Below are 23,286 nucleotides of genomic sequence, written 5' to 3' on the forward strand. Positions count from 1 at the left end.
TACAAGTAAAGTCAAAGCCCCTTTTTACTTCATACCAACTTAATTTCTCCCTGGAGGTAGATCCTGGTAGCAGATATCAGGGACTTTCCCTCCTTTCCATGTATTTACATATATGTCTATCTATCTGTGGAAATTATCTCTCTGTGTATATATGTCTGAGGTTAACATATAGGGCTTTTATATCATTTTGCAACTTTTTTTTTATGCAATGACATGTCTTGAAAATCTTTCAGATAGTGTTTCTCATTGTGGATATTCCATAGTTGGCTTAGCAATTCTTCTATTGTTTCTTTTTAAAATTTTTTACCATTATAAACAGTGCTGCAGTGAACATTCATGAACAAGCATGCACATGGGCAATTATTTCTCTAGGGTAGATACAAAGGATTGGAATTGCTGAGCTGAGTAATAGGTACATTTTTTTATTTTAAAATGTAGATCCCATGCTTAAAGCTTGCCCTTGTTAATTCCCTAGTGTTCAAATCTACTGAGATAAATTTACTTATTGATTTTGGTCATCTCTTACAGTATTAACCTCACTATACCAGTTTTGTGTCATCTGTCAATACCATCAGGCATATCTTTCATCTTGTCATCTTAGAAACTATTTTCTTTTTAAGTCAAAATGCAGCAGTCAAGGAGAGAGCTTTGTGGCTACCACCATTGACCTGTATCCTACCCAAAGCTCACTGTATTGTCCTAATAAACACTCTTTGGGTTCTGCAATTTGTCTGCAGTAATCCCACCCAACTCTACTCTTATCCTGTTCATTTTTCACCATCTTATCTCTAAGACTACTGTGGAGGACATTTGCCAGAGGTTTAGGAGAGATCCAGGCACATACTTTATGCTGTTCTCCTGCCCACCCACCCTCACAGGCCTGTCATGGAGGGAAATGAAGACGATACACGTTGCTCAAGATGAGAGTTATTTAAAGTATATGCGGGGAACACTTTAATGAGCAGTGTTTGTGTGTACCTCTGTGGAAGAGTACTTTCCATCTCAAAGATATTAGGAAAACATAAACTATCTGTTATCAAATTACCCTTCTTCCATATATGTTCCCAAACCAGTTTCGGTCCTCCAGGGAGACTGTGTCTGGTGGCAGAGACATAGCAGCCTTAGTGATCAGCTCAGTGCCTCGGGTTATATTTCCAGTCTTGTTCAGAGATATACAGAGATATAATCACGTGGACACATCCACAGGTGTAGGTGCATGGACATGACGCACAACCGTGGACACATGTTTTCTCTGTTCAGTTCTTGTAAAAGGACCTTGTCTGAGTTACAGACCTTTTTAGCTTAATCTGCCTTATTTGTAAGAATGATGGAAATGATGAGGCAGGTAATTTCCAACTCTCTTTTACCTGGCTTGGAAATTTGTGTTTATATGCCCACAGACAAGCCTCAAGATAAGAGGGATGGTGGGACCAGAGTCCTGGAGCGAGCGATGAAGGCATTGCAACTCTGAAAATCCTCCGGGACAGATGTGCGGTCACATCGCTGCAACCACAGGGCGGTGGTCCTTGTAGGCTCTCTGTTCCTCAGGCTGGGGTTTGGGAGCTCTGTCGCCCTTTTGGTGGTGGCCAGGCTTTGACTTTTCATTCAGGAAAAGAAGCTCATTTTTAGGGCATCCAGTATGGAAAAACATAACCTCAAGTATCTATGATGTAATCTCCAAGGAAAAAGTTGCTTCGACTTTTTCTTACTATAAGTGGAAATTCTATTTCCTTTTCTTCGTCAGTGGGCCTGAGCTGTCGGAGGCTTCTGGTAGAGTTACAGCCAGGTAGATCTCCCAAATCCCACAGCCATCTTTATTTGCAGGATGGGATAGTGGTGGTGTCAGTTCTGCTTCAGAAGAGAAAAACAGAAGGAACAACAAACACTCCTTCTACTCTTGATGTTCCTTTTTTCTTGTCCCTTAAGCTGATAAACAAAACAAAGGTAAACACATAGTGAGAAGTGCAGAAGGGAAGAAATGGTACGAAATGAGCGAGCTGTTCCTCATGTGCACGCTGCAGCGTTCCTTTCCCCTGGACACGGTGCTGTGCCGGCACTAGCTGCTAATGGCAGGTGGGAGCGGGGTGAGATGCAAAAAGGCACCAACTATGGGCTCTGCCCACAGGAATTTACAGTCTGGTGAAGGTAGTCTGCAGACAGCGTGGACGCAATGATATGACCGTGTTGCTGTAGGAAGACGCTGATGAATAGTATCTGGGTAAATAAACCACCCTCATAAGGAAGAATCTACCTTTTGTTTTTCATAGGTCTTGCAAAGCTACATTTATCCTTCCAATACAGGGAAAATAAATAGAATCTTATGTTCAGGGCTTCCATTGTCTGCTTCAGGTTAAACAGACCCACTCTGGGCAAACCGTATTTCCCTCCAAGAACCACTTCTTCCCTCTGGGACCTAGTGATCACCTGCCTTGGGCAGGGCTGCACATACCCCCTCTTTTTTCTCTTGAGTTACAGCTAGAAGGTAGAAATTCTGCTTTCCATACTGTGAGTTCTTGGGGAGCCCCTCGGGTATCCTGCTTCTTCCTGTATTTCCAGGCATAGTCCAGGATAGAACATAGAGTAGGCACCTATTTAATGCTTGTTGAATAAATGAAAGCTTTCCTTCTTCTATTCCTCATTCATTCATTCACTGAACACATGTTTATCAATTGCCTTCTCTGTGACAGGCACTAAGGGATACAGAAGTGAACAGGACCTGGTTGAGGAGACATAGACAACTGGAAGTACAGTATGATATAAAATGGATTTAATATGACGCTGAGGAAGAACAGGGTACCCAGCTCACCTGGATGGGGCAGGGAAGGCCTTCTAGAGACTAGAGAATTGGCACAGATAGCTTAGATAATGAGAGGTAGGAGACAATATTCCAAAGCTTGGGAAGAGCACGTGCAATGGACTGAAATAGCTATCTGAGATGGAGTGCAAAAGCTGGAAGTTCATAAGAATGATAATATTAATCATGAACATGTATATAGTATTCACTGTGTGCCAGGTACTCCTTTAATTCTTTTGTATTTGTTAACTTATTTAAATGCTATTATCATCCTCATTCTACTGATAAGAAAACAGATGTACTGGAGGTGCAGTACCTTGAGCAACCCTGCACAGCTAGTCAGTGGTAGACTGGCATATGAAGTCTTGATGGTGATACAGCATTTAAGCTTGGGTAGGGCTTGGTCCCTGATCCCCACTGGGAATCCAGGCATGCTGCTGGATATGGACAAGCCCCTGTGATAGCACTTTGCTTGGAGAATGTCTAGTGAAGACGGTCAGGACTTCTGGTACATCCTAATTGTCACTTCTGCCTCCATCAGGCAGACAATGAGACTTCCCTTTGCTGCTGTAGATGGTTCATTGTGTCTTGTCCTCTGTGAACAGACTGAAGAGCAGAGGGTCCTCAGCTTCCTAGGGAGATTGGACCTGGGCCAACAAAGAATAAACTGTGTATGACCAGATTGCAGCCTCCACGGTGGACTTTCACCCCTAATGAGGGAGACAGGGAGAGAAGAAGGAGGACTGGTATAAAGACCTCTACCCACAAGCTGGATACCCTCTCCCCGTGCTTGGCCACTGGATGTGATTGTCAGGGCTACAGGTGGTGAGGGATGGGTGAGGAAGAAGAAGATTTTAATTGGTCATTACTGGGCCCCTAGAGAATGGGCCTGAAAAGAGGTAGAGGTATTGCTTCTGCTTGCTTTCTTCCCGTTTTGGAATTGAGTGATCCACCCTAAAGCCTGAGTGCCCCACAGGCCTTATGCAGCCCCTCCCTGTGGCAGGTTGTGACCCTTCCTCCAAACTCGCTCAGGCAGACCCTGCTCAGAGAGGTGTCCTTGCAGCCTCCTCACAGCCTGCTGCCGCTTGCTCAGGAAAAGCACAGGAACTGCACGTTGGTGCTTGGAAAAATTAATGCTTTCAAGATGAGCTCCATACAGCCTTAGCACGTCTGTCTCTCTCTCACCAGCTGAAAAGCAAGGAAGCATTCTTAGACAATTACTCCCGGAGGGAGCCCAAAGACTGGCTTTGTTTATTGAGTGTTTTTAGTTACAACACGTGAAGTTCTGAGATTTTTTTGGCTTTGGGTTTTTCTGGTTTTGGTTGTGGAGATAGAGAAGATCAGTGAATTCCCAAGAAACAGGGCACTTGGACTGTTCACAATTGTGAAGGCATCTTCTTATGTGGACACAGCTGCGTGTCCTCGGGTCAAGGAACTCGGTAAGACCTGACAGATGGAACCCAGTCTCTGGGCTGGCACTGTACCTGGATGTTTGGAGCCTTCTATCTGCAGCTGTTTGGGTCACATCTCCATCTGTTAGTGACTCCTTCCCCTTCCTCAGGCTCTCCTTGCTTCCACTCTGTCTTCTGATGGACACAGCGCTTATGACACAGCCGCAGTCAGCTGTCACCTCCCTTCACCCTCAGCCCCCCATTCAGTCCTCACCCCGTGAGTGACAACACTCCCAGTAGAGACAGTGGGTTTGAGAGTATCTGTGTTGGTGAGTCAGAGCCCACCGTTCAAGGGCAAGGATGGCAGACTTGCCAGTCTGCCTGCCACGGCTCTTCCAGCCTCATCTGGCAGCGCCACTAATTGGTAGTGCCACTCTTTCCACATCCATCCTGTCTGTGGCCTCAGTGTTTTTTTTTTTTTTTTTTAACTACATAGTCTTAAAGATATGTATTGATACAAGGGGAAGATAGTAACTGTTTAACACAAGCTCTGGACAATTACTGCCTCTGACTAGAGCTGGAGAAGGCAATGGCAACCCACTCCAGTACTCTTGCCTGGCAAATCCCATGGGAGGAGCTTGGTAGGCTGCAGTCCACCGGGTCGCTAAGAGTTGGACATGACTGAGCGACTTCCCTTTCACTTTTCACTTTTCACTTTCCACTTTCATGCATTGGACAAGGAAATGGCAACCCACTCCAGTGTTCTTGCCTGGAGAATCCCAGAGATAGGGGAGCCTGGAGGGCTGCCATCTGTGGGGTTGCACAGAGTCGGACGCGACTGAAGCGACTTAGCAGCAGCAGCTGCAGAGCTGGAACTTGATATGAAACATAGTTGCCATCTCTGACTAAAGTCCCACAAGTGGTCTAAGGGGCTGATGAGTGAGCGGGCTGAGAAGAGGTGGGTTGTGCTGAGTGCTCGCTGAGGTCACAAAGCGCCTAGCCATCCCTGTGATGAGCAAGGAGTGGTGCAAAGTGTGGGATGAGCTGCCTTTGCCAGTCAGGGGGTGGGTGCCTGAGTCCAGGGACTCGGTTCCGGTGGCCTGTGGGTTCTCTGTGGATCATCCCACATTCAACTTGCTGTCCTGGCCCTGAGGGAGCTCTCATTTTTCATAAAAAGCCCAGCTGCTACTTCAGTCAGCGTAAATGCTTTCAAAATTACCAAAGTAATGAATGCTTATGGTAAAAAATTATAAGGATATAAAATTGCATAAAATATAATTCTCTAACCACTTACTCCCATCTCCTAGGGATAATCACTGTTAACAGTTTGGTAAATCTCCTACCAGAACTCCTTTTCTATGCACGTTGAAATGCATACTCATAGTGTCTATGTGTGTATTTATAGTCTATCTTTTCTCACAAAAAATGGACTAGTACAAATTATTTCAAATTATCTTGCAAATTTATTCTCTCACACATACACTATCTCATGGACATCCTTAAATTGTCACTATATATAAAACTCCTTGTCCTTTATAGTGGTTTCAAAGCCTAATGTAGATTGTATCAATAATTATATCAATTTATTTTACTAGTTCCTTATTGTTGGATTTCTAGGTTATCTCCGGTTTTTTCTTGCTAGTTTTTACAGAATATACTGAAGCATTTTTGTAATTGTGAGAGTTTTGTAAGTAGAATTGCTGGAATTGAAGGTTGTGCACTTTATAAATATTGATAGGTACTGCCAAATTAATTTCTAAAAGCATTATATCAATATACTCTTCTGCCATGTTATATATATACATTTTCCAATCTAATAGGTGAAATATGTCCTGCTGTTATGCTTTAATTTGCATTTCTCTGATTATTAGTAGCAGTTAGCATCTTTTTACTTTTTATCTATCATTTGTGTTTCTTCTTCTGTAAATTTCCTGTTCATGTTCTTGACTCATTTTATACTGGGTTGTTTACCTTTTTCTTTCTGTTTTTTTTGGGAGCTCTTTGTAAATTTGAGATCTTAATCTTTTATGTAATGTTTTGTTGCAATGAAGCATATATTTGTCTACTAGATTATCTTTTAACGTTGTTCATGTTTTTATAATTTTATATATTCCTTTTTCCTCCTGAAGACTTAAAAAATCTGTGAATATAATACATTCATATTGCTCAAAAATCAATACAGTATCAAATATGACCTTATGCCTATCTACCCAATCCACTCCTTCCATAGGTAACTATCAGTGTTATTTCTTATGAATCCTTCCAGTGCTTCTTTCTGAAAATATAGGCAAATCTGAATCTGTACTTACTATACCATTTTCTTATTGAAAGTGAGTAAATACTAACCGCATTGTTCTATACCTTGCATTTTTAGCCCAACAGTATGTTTAGAAGATCTTTTCATATCTATTTGTGGAAAACTATCGTTTTTAACAATTGCCGAGTATTAAGATGTATACCTCAGTGGGCTTTAGACTTTTTCTGCTTATGTATGCCCTAAAAGAATATTAAAAACCATATACTCCCCTGATACATCTAAGTTGACATTAAACATTTTTTTAAAACCATAAGTTTAAGTGGTTGCAAATAAAATATTTTCTAGCACATTGTAGATTTATAAACAGGCTTTATATATGTTTTCTTAAAAATCTTGGAGCTGCAAATTTAGTGAATTGGAAAAGGTATCTCTCATTGTCAAAACAAGTAGCCAAATCAGATATATTTACTTCCTGTAGAGAAAATCTGTCTGTTTTTTTTTTTTTTAATTCAAGCAAGCAAGTTAATTAGACATCCCTGTAACAATTCTGCCTTCAGAATTCAAATTCTAAGATAGGTAGACAGATATGTATGGTCCTGAGACTAGACATGCTTTTGTCTTCAAGATGAAATAAGGTACAGTCCTTTTCAATACTTCCTTGTGATCTCAGCCAGTCTTGTGGCTTTGTCTCCAATCACCAATGACTCCCACCTTCATTTATCTTTACACTGTGACAAACCACCCGCAGTCTTAGTGACTTACACCAACAATTTACCATTTCCCTGATCGTGAGGATCGAGTAGGCAGTTCTGCTTTACGTGGTGTCTGTCATGGTGCTGGAAAGGCAGGAAGCTCTAAAGTGACCTCACTCACGTGGATGGCAGCTGGCATGGGTGGGGCTGAGACGAGCTGGGCTTCTCAGCCTGGGTCCTTGGTTCTTCTTCATGTGGTCTTTCCATGTGGCTTGGTCTTCTCTCAGCATGGAAGCCAGACTCTAAGAACAGTTACATTTATTCTTGACTCCATTATCTTAAAATGTTCTTTAAAAAGTTAGGTACAGTTCAAGGGTCAAAATTCAAAAGGTTTAAAAAGATATTCAGTGAGAAGTATTCCTTTCAATACTGTTCTTCATCCCCTGGTCTCCTTAGGTGACTTGTATGTTCTTTCAGAGATTAAAAAATGCATATATGTGAGTTGAGCTTTGTGTCTTGCCTAGGAAAAACTTCCTACCCTAAGACTGTCCATTTTTCTTCTTGGAGTTTTATAGTAGTTGTTTTTTTACATGAATATCTGTAACTAGGCTTTCCCGTATGCATGCTGTGAGGTCAGGCTTGATGGACTTTTAGGGAAGCCAAATCATTGGCATTTACTACATGGAAACTATATCAGGGAACTCCAAAAAGTTTTCCGTCTCCTCAGTACTGAGAGTCATCCACATATTTCATGTGGACATAGTCAAAGGATTTTTTCTAATTGACTCTCTCTTGGATCTTTGCAGCCTGGGTTAGGGCAGAGGGAAGAAGCCAGATGAGTTGGGGCATTTGGGCAAGTAAGATGTAGGAATCTGCCTCTACCTGAAGGGCAGGTGGAGAGCTGCGGGATATGGAGTCCTGACTTGTCCCTAACTCAGCACTTCACAAGGTCCACTTGGCTTACAGCTATCCTCAGAGGCAAAACTGACATTGTCTTTTTTTAATAAACTAGTGTGTTTGTCCATTTGGATCCCATGGATTGCTAAGTTCAACTGGCACGAGCTTGTTGTCTATTGTAGGAGAATGCACCTGCTGTGTTAGTTACAGTACTTAATATTTCATACATGTTATTTTGTTTTTCCCTCATGCACGTTGTTCAGATTTTGTAAGGTCAGCCTTATCTTCATCCAAAAGATGAAGAAACTGAGATTTAGGGAAGTTAAGTGATTTGCCTCAAGTTACTAGCTGGTCAGAAAAAGACTTGTGATTTGAACTTGGTCTGATTCAGCTCAGGCCCTTTCCTAACCTTAGTTCGTCAGTTAGTTCAGTCGCTCAGTCATGTCCGACTCTGCGACCCCATGAATCGCAGCACGCCAGGCCTCCCTGTTCATCACCAACTCACGGAGTTCACCCAGACTCATGTCCACCGAGTCAGTGATGCCATCCAGCCATCTCATCCTCTGTCATCTCCTTCTCCTCCTGCCCCCAATCCCTCCCAGCATCAGAGTCTTTTCCAATGAGTCAACTCTTTGCATGAGGTGCCCAAAGTACTGGAGTTTCAGCTTTAGCATCAGTCCTTCCAAAGAAATCCCAGGGCTGATCTCCTTCAGAATGGACTGGTTGGATCTCCTTGCAGTCCAAGGGACTCTCAAGAGTCTTCTCCAACACCACAGTTCAAAAGCATCAATTCTTCGGCGCTCAGCCTTCTTCACAGTCCAACTCTCACATCCATACATGACCGCAGGAAAAACCATAGCCTTGACTAGACAGACCTTAGTCGGCAAAGTAATGTCTCTGCTTTTGAATATGCTATCTATGTTGGTCATAACTTTTCTTCCAAGGAGTAAGCGTCTTTTAATTTCATGGCTGCAGTCACCATCTGTAGTGATTTTGGAGCCCCCAAAAATAAACTCTGACACTGTTTGTACTGTTTCCCCATCTATTTCCCATGAAGTGATGGGACCGGATGCCATGATCTTCGTTTTCTGAATGTTGAGCTTTAAGCCAACTTTGTCACTCTCCTCTTTCACTTTCATCAAGAGGCTTTTTAGCTCCTCTTCACTTTCTGCCATAAGGGTGGTGTCATCTGCATATCTGAGGTTATTGATATTTCTCCTGGCAATCTTGATTCCAGCTTGTGTTTCTTCCAGTCCGGCGTTTCTCATGATGTACTCTGCACAGAAGTTAAATAAGTAGGGTGACAATATACAGCCTTGACGTACTCCTTTTCCTATTTGGAACCAGTCTGTTGTTCCATGTCCAGTTCGAACTGTTGCTTCCTGACCTGCATACAGATATCTCAAGAGGCAGGTTAGGTGGTCTGGTATTCCCATCTCTTTCAGAATTTTCCGCAGTTTATTGTGATCCACACAGTCAAAGGCTTTGGCGTAGTCAATAAAGCAAAGGAGAAAAGGAAAGATATAAGCATCTGAATGCAGAGTTCCAAAGAATAGCAAGAAGAGATAAGAAAGCCTTCTTCAGCGATCAATGCAAAGAAATAGAGGAAAACAACAGAACGGGAAAGATTAGAGATCTCTTCAAGAAAATTAGAGATACCAAGGGAACATTTCATGCAAAGATGGGCTCGATAAAGGACAGAAATGGTATGGACCTAACAGAAGCAAAAGATATTAAGAAGAGGTGGCAAGAATACACGGGAAGAACCGTACAAAAAAGATCTTCATGACCCAAATAATCATGATGATGTGATCACTAATCTAGAGCCAGATATCTTGAAAAGTGAAGTCAAGTGGGCCTTAGAAAACATCACTACGAACAAAGCTAGTGGAGGTGATGGAATTCCAGTGGAGCTGTTTCAAATCCTGAAAGATGATGCTGTGAAAGTGCTGTACTCAATATGCCAGCAAATTTGGAAAACTCATCAGTGGCCACAGGACTGGAAAAGGTCAGTTTTCATTCCAATTCCAAAGAAAGGCAATGCAAAAGAATGCTCAAACTACCATACAATTTCATTCATCTCACATGCTAGTAAAGTAATGCTCAAAATTCTCCAAGCCAGGCTTCAGCAATACGTGAACCATGAACTCCCTGATGTTCAAGCTGGTTTTAGAAAAGGCAGAGGAACCAGAGATCAAATTGCCAACATCCGCTGGATCATGGAAAAAGCAAGAGAGTTCCAGAAAAACATCTCTTTCTGCTTTATTGACTATGCCAAAGCCTTTGACCGTGTGGATCACAATAAACTGTGGAAATTCCTAACCTTAGCAGGCTTCATATTAACTGAATAAACAGATCATACAGGGATTAGTTCTAGAATTTATGGGAATTGGTTATTTTTAAGATCCATAAGCAGCATTTATTTCATGAAAAGTAAAGTGATCATGGCAATTGATTCTTTTCTTTTTAAAAATAAGAGTCAAGGAAGAGAGAATTCAAATTTGCTAGTGTGCTTCTGTGTGTGTGTGTTTTGGGGTGAGTGTCAGGACATTCCAGTGAGTCAAATATTCTGATGCAATAGTGGTTTACATTATGGAACAAACACAAATTATACATTTTCCAAAAAATAAAAACCCAACAATTATATTTAAAAATGTTTAGTTCTAGATATATGCTAGTCAGAATTTAGTATTTCTTTGATGATGCAGTGGGCTCTTTTTGACCCCGTTGAACTTCATATTCAAGATCATCAACCGCAGTTGTTGTCGTCTGGTGCCTGACTTTCCTGGGCAGATATGCTGAGGAGTCTATTTGAAAAGCTCTCGGTGGAGATGGAGAAGGCGTGGGACGGAGAGAGAAGGGAGAGGATTCTCCACACCAAGGGTTCCCCACAGGCTGAGTGAGGCATGCGGTTTCAGCTGTGGTGACTGACATCTGTGAGTTTTTCTAAGTCAGTAAACTGTGGTAATTGAGAGGCGGGAGGAAGAGTTAAGAGAAACCAAATGTCAGGGGGTCAAAAGGCCCCCAGACCTAAGACCCTTGGGTCACTGAGTCACACCACCTCGATTGATGGGTGAAGCAGCTGCTGTTAGTAGAGGGAATAGGGAGGCACCCCTGCCGGGTGTGAAGGAAACAGAGGAGGCAATAATAAACTCTTGGGTTTCTGGGCTGCTGGGATCAGGTTCTGAGGTGTCCACTCTATTTATTGTTTTATTTTTTCCCTCAAGAAGAACTACTTTCTAAATTAGAGGTTTGGAGACGGCAGTCAACTACGTTCTTTCTGGGTAGGAAGTGGGGGATTACGGGATGAATGAGGGAGGCAAAGGAGGCACCGGGTTCCTTGAGTTGCCTTCACCAGGTCACCCAATAGGCACGTGCCCATGGAGCTAGGGAAGAGTCATGGACCCTCCTCCTTGCCCCCAACACACCCCACCCCTGCTGCTTATCCAAGGCCTGGACTTCCACTCCCCTTCCTTTTTTTAAAAAAAAATATTGAATAAATTTATATGTCATTCTGGATCATAATTTGTACAAACTAAGCTTTTTGACCTTATGTATATATATGTATACCAACTCTTTGCAATCCCGTGGGCTATACAGTTCCTGGAATTCTCCAGGCTAGTGTACTAGAATGGGAAGCCTTTCCCTTCTCCAGGGGATCTTCCCAACCCATCCATTGAACCCAAGTCTCCCAAATTGCAGGCGGATTCTTTACCTGCTGAGCCACAAGAGAAGCCCAAGAGTACTGGAGTGGGTAGCCTATCCCTTCTCCAGCAGGATCTTCCCGACCCAGGAATCGAACCAGGGTCTCCTGCATTGCAGGCAGATTCTTTACCAACTGAGCTATCAGAGAAGCCCATATATATATATATATATATATATACACATACATACATACATACATACATACATACATACATACACACACACACACATACAAATCCTCAAAAAAAAAAAAGTTAGCATTCCTGGTGATGGTAGAAATATACTATTTTTTCCCAATTCCCTTGTTAAAAAGTTGATATATAGTTGACATACAACAGTACATTATATTAGTTTCAGGTGTGCAACATAATGATTTGTATATGCTGTGAAATGATCACCACAGTAATTCTAGTTAGCATCTATCACCACACATAGTTAGATATTTTTCCTTAGATGAGAACTTTTAAGATCTCCTTTCTCAGCAACTTTCACATATACAGTACAGTGTTATTAACTATAGTTTCACCATGCTATGCATTGCATCCCCATGACTTGTTTATTGTTCTATAACTGGATGTTTGTACCTTTTGACCCACTTGACCCACTCTCCGTTGCCCACCTCTGGCAAACCATCAGTCTGTTCTATTTATAAGCTTGGTTTGTTTTTGTTCTTTGTTTTCTTTCCTTTGATCTAGGGCATTATCTTTTGCCAAAATGTAAATATTCCCGGAGGGTCTGAATATTAAGCTCTCCTTGTGCAGACCTTAGAGGGGCTGAGATTATTTATCGTAATACTTTTCATAGGCCCAGGATGGGTGAGCTTTGAAAAGGCATGAGGGCACGGCTTGGTTTTTGGGGCCAGGGTGGCAGTGTTGGGGTGGCATGCTGTGGAAGGAGAGTCAGGGCCACACGGGGTTCTGGCGATTGGTGGGGGAAGAATAAGTGCTCTGGGGAGGTGTCCTGGAGGGACTGCATTTCCCTGACTTAGCGATTTGGTGTAGAGCCCAGTGTGGGGAAGGGCTGTGTGACGTTTCCAAGAGCTGAGGCTCCCCCAGTCGAGGGAGTGTTAATGATCCCAGAGGAGGTCGGAGGTGAACACGGATGAAAGCCACACAAAAGCAGGCCAAGGCAGGCTAATGAGCTTCCGCCTTTCGCTCCTGCCACCCGGCCTGATATTTGAGGTGACATTTAAAGCCATTGTACAGATGAATGCTCTCTGGAGCCTGTGGAGAGAGGAGCCTGATTCTCAGCCTCCTGGCTGGCAGCTCCTCAGCCCTGCAGTCCGGGACCCTCTACTGGGCTTTGAAGGCCCCTTACCTTCCAGGAGATTCTTCTAACTCTGCACTCCGAGGGTGTGGGGGGAAACAGGGTACAGTCTAGAATTCAATTAGAATAGCTCAGTGAAGTAAGAGAGGAGAGCAGGGATGGAAGCAGACAGATCCCTGTTTCAGACTCATCTGGGGAGCTGGTTAAAAATGCAGGCCTTGGGGAGTGAGACCGAGTTACCTGCCTGGATAACCAACCCTCTAAGGTGATTCTGCTGCCCATTAAACTTTGAGAACCTCAGAGATAGAGAATGAATGAGGTTAGCTGGAAAAGGCCTCTTGGGAGAAGTGGGCTTGAATTTCAGCATGACAGGTGATAACCTGTCTTAGGTGCTGGCCTCAGGTGTGGACCTAGGAAACCTGTTCACCTGGGGACACCTGGCTCTCACAGGAGAGACGGGCCAGTGTCCGTCCCATCCATGGATGGCGTTGCTGAGAATGTGTTGTCACAGGGCTTCACTTCTCCACTTGGGTGCTCATCGCCAAGGGGACAGAAGTGGTGTGGGAGGTGGCTGAGGATGGTGTCTGCTGGAGTGTGTGATACATGTTGCAACTGAAGTACAGCTTGCAGGGCAAAATGGCAGCCTGGTGGAGCCCACTTCCTCGGGCAGAGATAGTCTTCGCTCTGCTACGCAGACTAGCAACACTGCCACCTTCCCTGGTGAGCTAGCCCCATGTGTCCGACAAGCCAGCCACTGCCTCTGTGGGAACAGTGGTCATCATCCCAGGAGATGAGTGGGAAAGCTTTGGGACGTGACTGCTTCTCCCCTCCCTCCGTGCTGCTTGCCTTCTGCTCCATACACTTGTGCTGGCGTTATCTGATTGGGAACACAGTGTTTCCATGTTGGGGCGGGTAGAGAGCGGGAGAAAGAACAGTGCCACGTAGGAAGAAGGAACAGGGAAGAGAAGGGAACACATGCATGTTCTGGTGATCATCCAGACAGGCATCAGCCCTCTGGGATGGACGGGTTGTTGCTGGCCTGGAGATGCTCCTTGCCTCTGAGAATGGGTCCCCGTAGCACCAGCCAGGTGGGCTGCAGGAACCAGGCCAACAGGAATGACCGTGCTTGCTCTGACCGTGATGGAAGAAGGAGCCGCTGCAGGAGTATTGTCTAAGACAAAGCAACAACAACAGCAAGACCTAATAAGGCCCCTTCCTGGCCAATATCCCGTCCATTCTAATTGCACTGCAGCGAAACGGCAGCTCTGACAGCCTCTTGGAACACTGTATTCTTCTTCTGGACGGGCTGCATTGAAAGCAGGCTTATGAGGCTCTGTGGGAGCTGGAGAAATGAGCAGTGGTGGACCGAGGAGCTCCCGGGAGCCCAGCATGACGGGCTGAAGCCAATGTTTAGTGAAATTGCTGGCTGAATGGGTTCATCCTGGGCCTGACCCCACAGGGGACGCTTACGTTCTTATGTTTACAGTTTGTGGGGGCAGCGCTTGCACCCATGTTGTTAACATCTTTATTCCCTTTCTGTCTTTGAAAACGAAGCTGTGTGGAATGTTTGGCACTTGATTACTGGAAGGAGGGGAACAGGGCCAGCTGCCTTCTCCAGGCCCAAGAATGGGACATGGAAGAGTAGCATTAGCCCTGTCAGAGTATTCTAGTTCGCATAGCTCCCACACGGTCACTGGGACTTTCTGCCTCATAGGCAGGTGCTCTTTTCAAAGCCTATCTCTGGGTCTCCTCAGACCCAGGTGGGAGCCACGTGTGCAGGCCTCCCATCTCGGATCTCTCCCCAGTAGGGTATACAGAGCCATTTTTGGCATTCTTATTTGGAGACTGCCCTTCCTCGGCAGCCAGAAGCCCGGAGCCAAAGAAAAAGATGAAAGGCTGTCACTCGGTAAGGGGCCACACGCAGGCCCTCCGCTGAGCCTGTGCTTGTGGCCTGTTAGCACTGCCCGAGGGTCCTGCCCTACTGCGAGGGCCTCCACCTCTCTATGAAAGACATCACACTTCCCCAGAGAACAATCCAGAGCCACAGAAACACCTTGGGAGAGACAGATGGCACACACTTCTTCAGCCCAGCCACCGACTAGGTATTTGACCATAAGTCAGTTATTTAACCTCTTGGCATGTGGGTTTTCCCTTATGTAGACTGGGTAAAGTGAGTCCCATCCTACAGACCTCACAGGGTGGCTCAGAGGCCCGAGGGAGAGGATGGATGTGAAAGTTCTTTGTGAGCGTGAAAAGTACCGGCCACACCTGAATGATGGAGCCTGTTATTCATGAAGGAGGGGGAGGCTAAGGGTCAGTGCACTTCTCTCTGGAGAGAGAGGAGGAGGGGTGTGCATTCTTGTGTTAACTACAGACTGGAGTCTTGTCCATTTAAGGTAATAGTAAAATAGCTCTAGGAGAGCCGGCGAGGTAGCTTCTGGGTGGAGGGGTGTGCTCGGTCCCAGTGCTGCTCTTCCTGAAGGAGCCACGATGCCGTGGTGGAGCAGGGGCAGGGCCAGCCTGGAGGAGACCATGGCTCTGCTCGCCTTCTCCCTCTCCCTCCTAGCTCCTGCCCTAGGCCAGGCCTCCTCCTCAGTCTGAATTCTGTCAGACTCTGCAGCCTGTGTCATCTTGGAAGCCTGAGCCTCCAGGAAGAGCTGACGCTGAGGAGGCCTGCTCCTGCCGGCTTCCAGATGGAGACCAGGAGGCCTGGGAGGCCAGCATTTCTACTGGAACAGTGAGAAGACCTTGCCGGCGTGGCCTGGGCTGGGCGAAAGCAGTGATGAATATGCACGTGGCTGCTGGGTAGTTTTTAGGCTTGGAGTCCAAAGTTGTTCTGGACCTGGGGTCCTCTTGATTTCACTTATGCAGATAGGACTTCTGGTCACCTGGGAGCACAGCCTCAAGGCCAGGGTGCCCTGTCATCCTTCCACAGGCTTTAGGTGGTACTCAGGGACTGAGGCCCTTGTAGTCCACTCCTTTTCCTAACTTAAAAAACAAAACCATGTGGGGTGCACAGACATTTGCCTCTTCACTCATTCAGTTAGTAAATACTTAGGCACTTGCAAAGTTCAAGACTCTTCAAGGTTCAGTGATGATCACAGAGCAGATCCTGTCTTCATGGAGTTTTTGGCTGAGTCAGGAAGCAGAGTCTTGTACAAAGGAGAGAGTGAAATGCAGTGGAGATGGGAAGGAGGACCAGGGAAGGCTGCCTGACTCTGTGGCATTTGAGCTACGTGTTGGTAAAACCAGGAAGACTTGGCCGCAGTGAATACTTGGCCGTAGGATGACCATGCTCTGGACAGGAAGACCAGGAGCCAGTGCACAGAGGTGGGAAAGCACGGGATGTAAGGGCTGTGGGAGCTGAGGATCTGGCTAGAGAAAGAGGGCTTGGAGCAGAAGGGGGAAGGAGCCCTTGAGCACCACCATTCACCATGTGCTGGACCAGAAACTTTAGGTCCTTCCTTTCTTGGGAACCTCACAACAGCTCAATGAAGCAAATACTGTTCTCTCTAGTTCCCAGGCGAGGAAGCTGGGTTGGAGTAAAGTGATCAAGGCCAGGCAACTGTTAAGTGGTAGCAGGATTTGAACCCATATCCATGTGACTCTGGAGTCCGTGCTCTCTCTACTCTAACAGAGGATCCACCAAGGGAGATGGAGTCTGTGGCCTTTTTCTGGCCACATGGGTCCAGCAGCCTTGGGCCGGGGGTGCCTGTGGTTTCCATGGAATAAGGCAGTGAGGCTCTGGCTCTTGTAGGCTGGCCTCAGAGTCCAGGATGGCTGAGTTCCTGGCTTCCTATCCCTGTCTCCTGTTAGGAGAGCCGCCGGCCTTTGGCATGGGAGGCAGGGGAAGCCAGGATGGCAGGAGGTCCTGGAATGACATCTAAGATACGACCTTGACTGTGCGGTTTCATTCCCAAGACCACTTCTCCGCTCCCTTCTTTGTGAAGGTGCTCCCTGGTGCCCGCCCCTGCGTCTCTTGACCTCCCTTTGGGCCCCTGCAGGCTTGGTCTGCACCAGGCGGCAGTGTTCCGCACTTGTTCCTTTGTTGCTGTGAAACAGGCTCCCGGCACAGTCAGCCTCTGTGTGGGAGGACTGGTGGCTGTCTTCGCAGGCAGGCATTTGCTTCGAGCAGGCTGCGCGCAAGCCCAGCGTCAAGAAATTCCGGCCTCCTCAAGTTGGCGGTGGTGGGACGAGGCTCTGCTGAGGGGACTGGCTGTGAAGGATGAGTTCAGGGGGGGATGACGGACCGCTTCTGGGAACAGTGGTATCTTTGGTATCTCCGCTTGCTCCGGCTGCTGGATCGAGGTATTCCTGGGTGGGGGGAGAGAATGGACGTGAGAATGTGTGTGCATACGTGTGTGTGTGTGTAAGAGACAGAAGCAGAAGGCATGCATATACACACAGCTTTCTGACACAGAAACAGACACACACACACACACACACACACACAGGAAGACACAGTAGAGGAGGGAGCAGAGAGCAAGGAGAGAGAAGAGGGGATGAAACAGATGAGTAGCCAGCCCATGGAAAGTAAAAAAAAAAAAAAAAAAGCAGCTGTGTTTCTGGGGACATTTGTGACCCAGCTGGGAATCAGGAGCCCAGGGCCATTTGGGAAGCATGTGTATATTGGGACCTCATTTCTTGCTGGGTTGATCAGCAAACTCAGTACTGTAGTCAAAGGCAAGCTCCATCTTGCAGGACTCTAGGTGGAACCCTGAGCAAGAAGCTGGGGGCAGACAGATGCAGGCTCACGTCTCAGCTCTGCCACCACCAGCTCTGTGACCTTAGGCTGATTTATGAGACCGTTACGAGCTTGTTTTCCCATCTGTAAAATGGGCGTGGTGAGACCTATATGTTGGGGTTGTTGCAGAATTCTTAGTTCATTCATACCTGTAAAACACATGACATAATGTCTGGTGCATAGTAGGTGCTTTGTAAGTGTTCATTTCCTCCTTATGAGGCCCCTCAGCATCGTGGAGCTCTGGCACCTGTCTGGAGGACAGCTGCCTTTGTGGGTTATCGGTGAGCCACACAGAATTTGCAGTTAGTGGAAACGGAAGGGAAAGTCCGTTTTATTCTATTCCTCAGGTTAATCTGACCTTAATACATTTTACCATCAAATATTCATGTGATTTAAATCTCTTGGTAATGTGATGCAAATCCAGACATTCTGTTGTAAGGAAAAGCCACTGTTAACTTGGTTGAGTAATTTATTTATTTTTTTTTTAACAGTGTTGAGTGTTATTTTTAAAAGTGTTGGCTCCTTTAAGAGATTTTTGGGAAGACTGAGATGAAACCCTGGTGGAAAAAGTGGCCTAGGGGAGGCTCTGCTGCCCAGCCCAGGGTGTGGTCGTCTGTACTGGGGATTGTCTTAGGTGTGCCAGGAGGTCAGTACCAGGGGGGAGCAGAGAGCTGCACACAGCAGGTGAACCAGGGCTCTTATTGGGGAGAAATCAAAGATGGAGGAAGCCAAACCAGCACATCTGAAAAGCAGCCTCTCACTAGCGCTGAGAACAGGCCAGTGGGAGCCCAGACTTGAGATGAGATGAGAATGTTAGGAAGAGAGCCAGCACTTGTTACTGGTGAAGATCAGAGACCAGGGAAGGAGAGGCCACAGGTGGGAATCCTCCTTATCCATGTGGCCTTAGGCAAGTTCCTTAACCTCTCTGTGCCTCCTTCACTGTGAAAGAAAATGGTAACGACAGCAGCAGCACCAACTCAGAGGGTTGCTGTAGGGAAGCTACAAGTGAAATACTTATTCCAGTGCCTGGCATGAAGAAAAGTGCCCCTTGAGTGTTAGTTTTCTATACCAATGCTGTTGGTTCTCACTGTCTTACAGACGTCTTAGGAAAGACAGGAACATGTGGTATCTAATAACCAGGAGTTGAGAAAAGTCCAATTAAGAGTTGTTAGAGGCTTAGAGATCATTTATACTTATGGAAATTAAAACAAGATTCAAGCTAACATGATGCTAATTATAAAAAGCTAGATGTTAGTATACAAGCTCCATTAATAATAATTTGGTTTTATTTTTTAGAAAGTGCTTGAATCCATGAGTTGCAAACTTGGGTTCAAGTTTTGGCTTCATTACTTTCTAAGTGCCCTTGATTAAATGATTTACCCTTAAACTGACCCTTGGCTTACTAATTTGAAAAATGGTAGATGTTGATTATATTATAGAATTTGGGGGAGATTTATTGTGTTAGTGCATGTAAAAGTGTCAGGCATTGTTAGAAATGTCAGGTTAGTAGATTTATGAATTAACTAATTAAACTCTCCCCAAAACATTGTTTGCCAGATGTGTTCTTCCATGAATGTTTCATCACCATGTATGGCTATATTTGGAAAGTTTATGGTCTTTCATAAACAGTATCTCTAGGGTTTTCTTTAATGTGAGTCTTTAGCAGCTTCTGACTGTGGAGGGCAACTTATTTCCAGGTTTGGGGGTTGGTGACTGTTGATTATGTTGCCCAGTTCTGGTTAATGAGTATCACAGTATTATACATGTACATGTGTGATGCCTGAAGCCATGTTCAAGCAGGATTTTAAGATGTAGCAACTTTCCTCTAGTTACTAACGTTAGCTAACTTTGTGTAGACTGCAGCATGCTTTAATATGGTGTGCTAGGCTGAGCTGGCTCATGGGAAATGCTCAATAAATATTTGTTGAAAGAATGGATGAATGACGAACCTGTCCTTCTGGGCAGTGAACAGACTTCCCTGGGATCTGTCTTTAGTGTAACCGAATTTAGCTCCCTTCATCATTTTTTTTTTTTTAGGATTTTGTTGTTTCACCCTTATCATTGTCATGCCTCATATCATTTTGAAAGTCACAGACCTCAAGAAAGTGAAGAGGGAATAAGTAAGCAATAAGAAGAAGTGGGAAATGATAAGTTTAGCCCAGGAAAATGAAATAATCGACAAGCTGTGTGCCAGCCTGAGTCATTCTCTTGGCTGTGACTGGGGGATAAATGAATCTGTGATTTGACACACCTAGGAAAAGGGAGAAAAGTACTGGAACCCATCATGGAGCGGAAATAAACTTTACGAAGAAATGGCAATGCATATACTTGGTGATTGCAAATGAATCTTTTATCTCCCTCATCATTGTTCATTAAGGGTAAGGATTTAAGAAAATAAAAGGGGTTGTTTTCTAGGACTTGACTATATGTGAGGATTTATAAGAGAATGAACTGCCAGGTTGCTCAGACATGATGATTTTGACGATTTCTTTCATTAATATCAGATGCTGTTTTTACAGTGTTTGTTACTGGGCATTTGTCAACTCTGTTGATCATGCTCTGTGCTTTCAGATGGTGACTAAGGAGATGGTTTGTATGGTGGGATCTGTCCATCAAAAGAAGGGTGTTCATACAGATCTAAAACATGAGTGTGCATATAAGAGAAGTAACGTTGCATTTCGGTGTTGAGTTTTAGTGAAACCATGGGGACCTGACAAGTGAGATGGGGGTTTACATTTCTTTGTTTACATTTAATTAAAAAAATTTTTTTGGTCATAAAAGGGGAAGAGTGAAAAGGCAGCTGCTCTTTATTCATAGCGCATTAGGCAGTGTTTCTCCGTGTGTGGGAGCGACCACCTCTGGTAGCTCGTGGGATGATTGCAGGCAGTTTACAGGCATCCCTGCATGCTTTCTTGCTGGTCACTGCTTGGCAGTGTCTGGAGGACACCCTGTTTGGTCCATTGTCCGCTTCTGCTGTGCTTTCCAGCCCCTGCTCTGACCCTATCCAGCAAGGCCTTCCTTATCCCCATCCGTCTCTCAGATCTCCCCTCATTCCTGCCCCTAGTCTCCCTTTTACCTTCCCACCAGCTTTCCCTAGGCCTCACACTCTGCCCTGCCTTCCTCTCTGCCCCAGATATCTGCCTCCTCTAGCCCCTGTGTTCCCTCAGTCTTCTCTCTCTGTCCCTAGAGCTCCTTTAAAGGCACAACCCCCGGCCACCTGTAACCCTATTCCATGGCATTCTCTATTATTCCCTAACCAGAGCCAAGACTTCATCCCTTCTCACTGCTGTGCCTGGACCAACTTGACCCCATGGATCCTGGGTCTCCTGCCCTGGACCCGCCCTTCTGTGCTTAGTCGTGTCCAATTCTCTGTGACCCCATGGACTGTAGCCAGGCTTCTCTGTCCATGGGATTCTCCAGGCAAGAATACTGGAGTGGGTTGCTGTGCTGTCCTCCAGGGATCTTCCTGACCCAGGGATCAAACCCAGGTCTCCCACATTGCAGGCGGATTCTTTACCAGCTGAGCCACCAGGGAAGCCCTTCCCTCATTTCTGGGTGTTGTTTCCTTTCAAGAGCCACGTTTTGTTTTCTCTTGCTCCTGCCTTTTTATGTTGCTTTGCCATTATCCCCAGTCTATGAGTTTCTTTTAAAAACAAATTTAAGAGATGGAGTTGATTTAAAATGATATCAAGGAAATAACTATAGGAGGTATGTGGATATGGTGAAATGATGACAGAAGTACAGAAATGACTGGTGTGTGGAAAACTTAAGTGAGAGGTTGAATTTACATCATAAGCTTTAGGCCGCCAATTTCTTCTTGGTGCTTCGTGTACATTCCTGTAGCTACCACAAAGTGCTTTGGATTCTGGGCCAGAAACCAGCTGGTTCTCATTCCTGGATATATACTGGAATCATCTGGGAGCTCTTAGAAAGCATGGCGTCTAGCTCCTCCCTTCCCACCCCTTGACCTCCCGCCACCGCCCCAGCCAGCTAAATGAGAGTCCTTGGGAAGGGAGTTGGACACCAGCATCTTCAAGGAGCTCTGCCGGTGATTGTAATGACAGCCACAGTTGAGAACTGCTCATTGTCGGGCTTTCACATGGATGCCAGAGAATATAGGTAAAATGGACTTTTCAGCAAAATAAATGAGGAAATCAGTCACTATATGGGAGTGATAAACAAAGGAAGGCACTAAGGAACAACATTTAAAAGAACGCAATCCTTTGGATATAATTCATGCAAGTTTCTTCAGAAATTTAAACTACAATCATTTTCTATCACTGACTAAACCTTTTTAAAAAATTTTTAAACTTTTCTTGTTTGTAGTTTTTATTTTAAAGTGAAGCATAGTTGATTAACAATGTGTTAGCTTCAGGTATAAGCAGAGTGGTTCAGTTATACGTATAGAAGTATCTATTCTTTTTCAAATTCTTTTCCCATTTAGGTTATTACAGAGGATTGAATAGAGTTCCCTATGCTATACAGCAGGTCCTTATTGATTATCTATTTTAAATATAGCAGTGTGTAAGTGTCAATGTCAAACTCCAATCTATCCCTGCCTCCCACCCTTCCTCCCTGGTAACCATAAGCTGTCTTGCTTAGCCCGTTCCTAGCCTGCCTTGAATGCTGGAGACCCACCTTGGTTTGGCTTGTCCTGTTGAGTATATGTGCCCAGCATGGTATGTAGCTTCTTTGTGCCAGCCTTTATGACTTGTTCTTTCCTTTCTATGGCTGGTGGGGAAAAGGAAATCACAGCTTGTGTATGAAAAGCAAGTAGGCTGGTGTTTCTTTGCTGGGAATTTTCTAATTAGAGGAGGTTAGGTTGTAATCAGCTTCCCCCTGAAGCTGAATATTCATATACTACACAAAGAAGTTACTTTAACTTAGTTTTAAAGTCACTAATAGATATCTCTTATTCAGTTGGCTTCTGGCACAAAACCACTTTCTTAAAGGGACCTATTGTTCAGTAAAAATTTGATTTCAGCACCCCTTGAAACACTGTCTCAGCACAATTCCTCATTGCCCCACACCCCAGCAACCTTCATATTTTCCCTTCATGATTCAAGTGCTTCCACTTGAAATACCTGAAGCTTCCCTGTCTCACAGTTAATCCACATCCTTCCCCTTCCAAACCACATTAGCCCCCTTGTCCTCCAGAAAATGTTCCCCCAGTTAATCATACTGGTTCTGTTCTAAGACACATGGGCATTTAGGTGCAAGGCCAGTGTTCTGTGATTCACGATGTACTCCTGTGGGTGGTAGAAGGACACGCCTAGTGGGCTGGTTGTGAGCCTTGAAGGAATTAATATGTGTGGCCAGGGCCTGGTATGAATAAGTGCTCAGTAAGACATGCTGTACTCCCAGACTTCTATGGTTTTTAGGAGCTTAGTTGCTTCTGGAGGTCTGTCTCTTCCCTTGTGAGTAGAGTGTCCCCAAGGGCAGGTCCTTGTCTCCCCATCCCTTAGTATTCTCACCTGGACACCGAGTTCAAAGTGGTGTCCTGTCATGCACGTGTGCCCGCACAGTCGTGTCTCTTTGCG

General features: G+C 45.1%; 1 protein-coding gene across 10 annotated transcripts in view; it reads left to right on the top strand.

Moving 5' to 3' along the window:
- The window catches only part of KALRN (kalirin RhoGEF kinase), a 695,559-nt gene that overhangs the window by 47,607 nt on the left and 624,666 nt on the right, over positions 1 to 23,286 (top strand). The window contains exon 1 of one of the 10 annotated variants that reach the window (XM_069556097.1): positions 17,244 to 17,310. The exons of the other annotated variants lie outside the window; for them this stretch is intronic. Within the exon in view, the coding sequence (XP_069412198.1) occupies positions 17,244 to 17,310 (67 nt within the window). Of the gene's footprint in view, positions 1 to 17,243; positions 17,311 to 23,286 lie in introns of those variants that run through there. 10 annotated transcript variants of the gene reach the window in all.

This window comes from Ovis canadensis, chromosome 1 (genome assembly GCF_042477335.2).
Source record: "Ovis canadensis isolate MfBH-ARS-UI-01 breed Bighorn chromosome 1, ARS-UI_OviCan_v2, whole genome shotgun sequence".
Classification (NCBI taxonomy): domain Eukaryota; kingdom Metazoa; phylum Chordata; class Mammalia; order Artiodactyla; family Bovidae; genus Ovis; species Ovis canadensis.